The sequence below is a fragment of the Neoarius graeffei genome, chromosome 2, assembly GCF_027579695.1.
Source record: "Neoarius graeffei isolate fNeoGra1 chromosome 2, fNeoGra1.pri, whole genome shotgun sequence".
In the NCBI taxonomy this organism is placed as follows: Eukaryota; Metazoa; Chordata; class Actinopteri; order Siluriformes; family Ariidae; genus Neoarius; species Neoarius graeffei.
In genome coordinates this window covers 49,207,915-49,215,519 of record NC_083570.1, presented here as the reverse complement: position 1 = coordinate 49,215,519, position 7,605 = coordinate 49,207,915, and the positions used below count along the sequence as shown (strand labels likewise).

At 45.4% G+C, this 7,605-nt stretch overlaps 1 protein-coding gene across 1 annotated transcript in view; it reads left to right on the top strand.

Moving 5' to 3' along the window:
• Positions 1–492: 492 nt before the first annotated feature.
• Positions 493–7,605, top strand: part of ptdss2 (phosphatidylserine synthase 2) — a 41,888-nt gene continuing 34,775 nt past the window's right edge. The window contains exon 1 of the mRNA XM_060914366.1: positions 493–1,289. Coding sequence (XP_060770349.1) covers positions 1,093–1,289 — 197 coding nt within the window. The 5' untranslated portion in view covers positions 493–1,092. The remainder of the gene's footprint in view (positions 1,290–7,605) is intronic.

The following is a 7,605-nucleotide window of genomic DNA, read 5'->3' as shown; positions in this document are numbered from 1 at the left end:
AATAGACACAGACAACCATTCACACCTACGGCCAATTTAGAGTCACCAGTTAACCTAACCTGCATGTCTTTGGACTGTGGGGGAAACCGGAGCACCCGGAGGAAACCCACGCGGACACGGGGAGAACATGCAAACTCCGCACAGAAAGGCCCTCGCCGGCCACAGGGCTCGAACCCGGACCTTCTTGCTTCCCCCACTGATTGAAGTGTGCATGTGACAAATAAAGGTTTGTTCCTTTGAGTAATATTTTCATTGCTCCACATTATAGTTTCGTGTGGAGGGAAATGATGTAAACAGCACAGCCTATTTCTCAATCTTAAGGACAGTTCCACAAGGCAGGACAAATCATCAGGTATGACAGTCAAGGTCAAAGGTTAGCAGAAGTAGGCTAGTTTTGCGCAACGTCTGCGCAATCTGAACGCAGTATAATGCCCTCGAATGCTCCCTTGTGTTCTTCTGAGGAGGAAGTGACGTCAGAACACGCGATATAGCTGCTGTCTGGACACTTTCACCTCATTGCTCGGGTGATGAATCTGCAGCTGCTGCTGCTCCGGAGGCGACAGCAGAGTTATTGACAAGCCGCCTGCTTTCATTCAGTCAATAATCCGAGAGCCGTCGGGATTAACGGAAGGAAGGGATTAGTGGCCTGTTTGTGACACTAAAGCAACAGTCCAGTAAGATGGTAGTTTTAATAACCTTGAGGTTGTTTGCGTGTTAAATGTGTGAGTGAGTGAGTGAATGCATTATTAAAGAGGGTTAATTAGGCGACATAAAGGGCTTGAAGCGAGGCGGCTCTCCAGCACCGCGGTGCCACAGAGCGACATTAAAACCGGATGAACACGTTACCAGGCGCTTGTGCACGTGCAGTTTTAAAATGAAGCGTTCCCGAGTTACAGTCTCGCGCACGGTGTTAATTAATTAGCAAACAAATGGGAGAAGTTTCATCTAATTCAGTTCCTCAGGCGCGCGCTTCCACAGGGGAGTGAGGGAGGGAGTGAGGAGGCTGCAGTGGAGAGAGAGAGAGAGAGAGAGGGGGGTTTATTCTGGACTCGGCTGTGCAGTTTACACCGTGAAATTAACGAAAAATAAAACATGGCCAAACCCGAGCCGAGGAAGAGCAGCACCTTGGCCTTTGTTGGCAGAGCTGCGGTGGAGGAGCAGCAGGTCACTAACGGGCCGGCAGAGCCGCCGGTAACCGGAGCCGCTCCCGAGGCGGCGGTCAGAGTCAGACCTGCCAAACGGAGCACCGAGAGCGAGGTGTTTGACGACGGAACCAACACTTTCTTCTGGTAAGGAAACTGAGCGGAGCCGCTCTGCCCCACACAGCCGCTCTAGTAACTCTCAATGTGTGTGGCGCGTGTGTGGCGCGTGCGCACGTTATAGGTCTTGGACACATGCAGAGAAGTGCTGTTTCTACATGGCGGTAACAATTATCGACACCTTAACCATCTTTAGGCCTTTGTAAAAGTCAAGTCTTTCAGTGCATAAATAATTACTCAAAATTCTACTGGAAAAAAAAAGTTGATTACTTGGAGTATCAGATCACGTGATACTGTTCCACAATTATCGACACCGTTCTGCGCTTATCGACACCTTTTGTCCAGCACTAGCGGCACCGTTCCGTGCTTATCGACACCTTTTGTCCAGCACTAGCGGCACCGTTCTGTGCTTATTGACACCTTTTGTCCAGCACTAGCGACACCGTTCTGCGCTTATCGACACCTTTTGTCCAGCACTAGCGACACCGTTCTGCGCTTATCGACACCTTTTGTCCAGCACTAGCGACACCGTTCTGCGCTTATCGACACCTTTTGTCCAGCACTAGCGACACCGTTCTGTGCTTATTGACACCTTTTGTCCAGCACTAGCGACACCGTTCTGCGCTTATCGACACCTTTTGTCCAGCACTAGCGACACCGTTCTGTGCTTATTGACACCTTTTGTCCAGCACTAGCGACACCGTTCTGCGCTTATCGACACCTTTTGTCCAGCACTAGCGACACCGTTCTGTGCTTATCGACACCTTTTGTCCAGCACTAGCGACACCGTTCTGTGCTTATTGACACCTTTTGTCCAGCACTAGCGACACCGTTCCGCGCTTATCGACACCTTTTGTCCAGCACTAGCGACACCGTTCCGCGCTTATCGACACCTTTTGTCCAGCACTAGCGGCACCGTTCTGTGCTTATTGACACCTTTTGTCCAGCACTAGCGACACCGTTCTGTGCTTATTGACACCTTTTGTCCAGCACTAGCGACACCGTTCCGCGCTTATCGACACCTTTTGTCCAGCACTAGCGACACCGTTCTGTGCTTATTGACACCTTTTGTCCAGCACTAGCGACACCGTTCTGCGCTTATCGACACCTTTTGTCCAGCACTAGCGACACCGTTCTGCGCTTATCGACACCTTTTGTCCAGCACTAGCGACACCGTTCCGCGCTTATCGACACCTTTTGTCCAGCACTAGCGGCACCGTTCTGTGCTTATTGACACCTTTTGTCCAGCACTAGCGACACCGTTCTGTGCTTATTGACACCTTTTGTCCAGCACTAGCGACACCGTTCCGCGCTTATCGACACCTTTTGTCCAGCACTAGCGACACCGTTCTGTGCTTATTGACACCTTTTGTCCAGCACTAGCGACACCGTTCTGCGCTTATCGACACCTTTTGTCCAGCACTAGCGACACCGTTCGGCGCTTATCGACACCTTTTGTCCAGCACTAGCGACACCGTTCGGCGCTTATCGACACCTTTTGTCCAGCACTAGCGGCACCGTTCGGCGCTTATCGACACCTTTTGTCCAGCACTAGCGGCACCGTTCGGCGCTTATCGACACCTTTTGTCCAGCACTAGCGACACCGTTCTGCGCTTATCGACACCTTTTGTCCAGCACTAGCGACACCGTTCCGCGCTTATCGACACCTTTTGTCCAGCACTAGCGACACCGTTCCGCGCTTATCGACACCTTTTGTCCAGCACTAGCGACACCGTTCCGCGCTTATCGACACCTTTTGTCCAGCACTAGCGACACCGTTCCGCGCTTATCGACACCTTTTGTCCAGCACTAGCGACACCGTTCCGCGCTTATCGACACCTTTTGTCCAGCACTAGCGACACCGTTCCGCGCTTATCGACACCTTTTGTCCAGCACTAGCGACACCGTTCCGCGCTTATCGACACCTTTTGTCCAGCACTAGCGACACCGTTCCGCGCTTATCGACACCTTTTGTCCAGCACTAGCGACACCGTTCCGCGCTTATCGACACCTTTTGTCCAGCACTAGCGACACCGTTCCGCGCTTATCGACACCTTTTGTCCAGCACTAGCGACACCGTTCGGCGCTTATCGACACCTTTTGTCCAGCACTAGCGACACCGTTCCGCGCTTATCGACACCTTTTGTCCAGCACTAGCGACACCGTTCCGCGCTTATCGACACCTTTTGTCCAGCACTAGCGACACCGTTCGGCGCTTATCGACACCTTTTGTCCAGCACTAGCGGCACCGTTCGGCGCTTATCGACACCTTTTGTCCAGCACTAGCGGCACCGTTCGGCGCTTATCGACACCTTTTGTCCAGCACTAGCGGCACCGTTCGGCGCTTATCGACACCTTTTGTCCAGCACTAGCGGCACCGTTCGGCGCTTACCTTTTGTCCAGCACTAGCGGCACCGTTCGGCGCTTACCTTTTGTCCAGCACTAGCGACACCGTTCGGCGCTTACCTTTTGTCCAGCACTAGCGACACCGTTCGGTGCTTACCTTTTGTCCAGCACTAGCGACACCGTTCGGCGCTTATCGACACCTTTTGTCCAGCACTAGCGGCACCGTTCTGCGCTTATCGACACCTTTTGTCCAGCACTAGCGGCACCGTTCCGCGCTTATCGACACCTTTTGTCCAGCACTAGCGACACCTTTTGTCCAGAGCTAGTGACACTCAGATAATTATTTATAAATAAAAATAGGTATGTGGTGTTAAGTTCACAAAACGTGGTTTTTATTTAAAATGTTTTACGTAGACTTGTATTTAGTACAAAATATATTTTATATAAAATATATCGGTGTCAGTGCTTACGGAAATAATTTAAAATTTGTTTTACATAGATTTTTAGTACAAAATATTGATACATAAATGAGGGAGTAATTCTAATGTTTGTAAACAAATGAAGTGATAATGTTGAACCTGCATCAGAAAATCTTTTTGTTCCACTTTCTAAGTGTTTTTGTAGATCACATTTTTGTTAATCTTTTGTTGCTGTTTGTATTAATTTCTCGTTTTGTAGTTTACCAGTAAATGTCAACAGGCAATTGACATTGTAACCACATGAAAATCCAGGTCAAAGATCGCATGTCATTCCTCAAACCAAAATATAAAATGTCTACTGATAGTGTAATATGTGCTGGATATTTACAACAAACTGAGGAAAAAAAAAAACTATTTCAAGCATGTAATTTCTTTTTATTTATTTTTTTAAATATATAAGCTAGGAATTTAATTCTGGTCTAATTTTATTACAATAGGATTCCAAATACGCTATAAATATTCCATTCTGTTATGGATTAGAAAAATAATTATAAATCACAGCACTTTTTAAAAAAATATTTATTTAAAAAAAAAAAAGTACTTCATGTGCTTCAACAACGTTACACAAAGATCGATACATAACAGTTGTAAATGGGCAATTCCATGTAAATGTCAACCTCACCATGCAAAAATAAAGCAACATGTAATACATCAAAATCACTCCCAGAGATATCACCTAGGCCTGTATTTTACAGATGTGAATAAGTTGAACCAATTTGTCACATTTTAGTCACCTAATGTCACGGTCAGTCTTTCTTATAATGTAAAACCCAAGCTAAAATCAACTTTGATCATGTACAATTCTATATTATTGCCACAAGCCACAGAAATGTATGCTGAAATCCACAAAACAGCAAAACAATAGTTATCCTAAATATTATTTAAGAACTTTAATAGTTTTAGCTGATATTTAGAGAGTTTTTCAAAGGGTTATGGTGGTTAAATTGCTGATTTTTCTAAACATATGCCATGTCTATTTCAGACGTGTCACATCCATAACGGAATTTCGTCACATCCATAACGCTGACTTTTCCTTCCGAAACTCTGCATGAAATACAAAATATTTTAAACAAAGATTTTTTTAATATTCACCTTGGACCCGTCTATCAAATGGATATCTCCATTTCGACATTAGGTTTACAATTTCAGAGTTTGATAAAAATGTACAGTCACCCAAGAAAAGTGATGCTACTTCTGTCACATCCATAACGCATCTTTTATTGGCATTTTCTGGCATGCCCTAGATGTACTATGGGAATTGTTCTTGTTCTATCACTTCTCCAGTATGGTACAGCCTTAAAATATGCAACACCTGTTTAAATACTGGGAGACAATAAAACATGCACTGGGTCATTTGTTGCCATTTTGAGTTCAAGTGTCGCGTCCATAACGCTGGAATTGCTCTCATGTCCCTTAATTCCACAGGGTGTCGATAATGGTGGACACCAGTGAAAGTGATCACTATTATCGACACCTCACGTGACTTCTCAAACGCGTGTTTAGATATAAAAGGGCGAGGGGGGGGGTGTCTTCTGGCTGATTGATTTAACCAATAATAACTGTTGTAACTGAACTCACCTTTGTAAAATTATTTATTGGTAAATCCAAAAAGGTGTTGATGATTGTAGCTGCCACTCTATAAAGAGTAATAAACGAAACAAAGTCGATGTTTGGTGTGAGTGCCGTTTGCTTAAAAAAAAAGTCTCAGGTACAGTTTGTTCGGTTTTATGAGGAAAGTAGCTGTAAGTGTTACTGGGCATCCGCAGTTCTTCTCTAGACTTTGACTGCCACACTTGCCTCTTCTTTTTTTTTTTTTTTCAGCAAAACTCAACATAATGAAGGCTGTTTTGTTAGCATTTACTTTCATGTCTCTCCTTTAGGACTGCAAAGAGACAAATTCTAAGCTACATTATTACAACATTCAAAATCCCAGATGGCATAGCCAGTTGTTTTCTATTAATCTCTTTTTTTTTCTTTCATTTTTAAAATTATTTATTTGAGGGTGAAAATACCCTGGGCTATAGCCCCAAGTGATGGGGTCTAACAATGCCACAATGTTCGCCACAGGAACTCGACATGCCATGTCCCCCGAAATGTAGCTCCCTTCAGTCGCTTGCTGGCTGACAGCACTTTGGCATCCATCCATCTCTAGCCGCTTATCCTGTTCTACAGGGTCGCAGGCAAGCTGGAGCCTATCCCAGCTGACTACGGGCGAAAGGCGGGGTACACCCTGGACAAGTCGCCAGGTCATCACAGGGCTGACAGACACAGACAACCATTCACACTCACATTCACACCTACGCTCAATTTAGAGTCACCAGTTAACCTAACCTGCATGTCTTTGGACTGTGGGGGAAACCGGAGCACCCGGAGGAAACCCACGGGGAGAACATGCAAACTCCACACAGAAAGGCCCTTGCCGGCTGCTGGGCTCGAACCCGGACCTTCTTGCTGTGAGGTGACGGTGCTAACCACTACACCACCATCACTTTGGCACCCCTTTTTTAAAAAAAAAAACCAAAACACCAACCCTGTATTACTGACACTGCCCCATGTGCTCAGGGATGGTCAGGGCTCCGAGTGTGCCTCCCCTGTGCTTGTTTTGGCCCTTAAATCATCGTTGGTGCTTCAAGAAGCCCAACCAAAAAACTTCGTCAGTTTAGACTGCGGTTCACACACAAATAATTACACCACCAGGCCGGTGAAGACGCATCGTGATTGGTCAAAAGCTTGGCGCTCACTTTGTCAACTTTTTTTTTTTTTTTTTTTTTTTCATTGGTCACAAGCACGTGCTCATTGTTTACACTCTGGCTTCTCATGGTCTCTTCACTGGGGTTGGATTTCGGCAAATGGAGGGGTTTGTGGAGGGGTTTCTATAAAAGGTGACTTATGATACATGCATTCGTCACCGTGACTACTGCTAGTACTTTTCTCTTCATCACTGATGGATTATGCTCGTCAATGACGAGCGCCAGCGGGAACCCCGCCTGCTCCAAAATCTAGTGGAGGTTATGATGAGAGCAAAGGAGGACACGTTCAAAAAGGATATATTGTGCTATAAAACCCTCAATTGCCCCCATTTAAGATTGATTTTACGCACTTACCCTTGATATAAAACCTGTGAACTTTCTTCCAAGAAAACTGAACTCAAGCCAGAGATGAGCTATACAAATCCCCTCGAGAGAGTGTTTCAGTTTATTTGATTAAGCTTTGCCAAGATAAGTCAAATGGTAACAAGAAATAAAAGTAAAATAAAAGCACAATAGCATGTCAAAAGCTATTAAACGGGAACTGCAATCCTTGTATTATCAGCAGAGACAGTAAAGCGAATCTACGGTCAATACAAAGACGAGTGATGGCTAAAGCTTTAAAGGGCATATCACGGGTAAATTCAGGAGCAAGATGGATCAATGTAATTCTCCTATTTTATATTAAACTTTGGTCAAATATCTGTAACATTCTGCATTTTGTGCAATTTTTTTTACCTTGCGCAATGCCAGAAAAATTCAGTTGAAATCGAG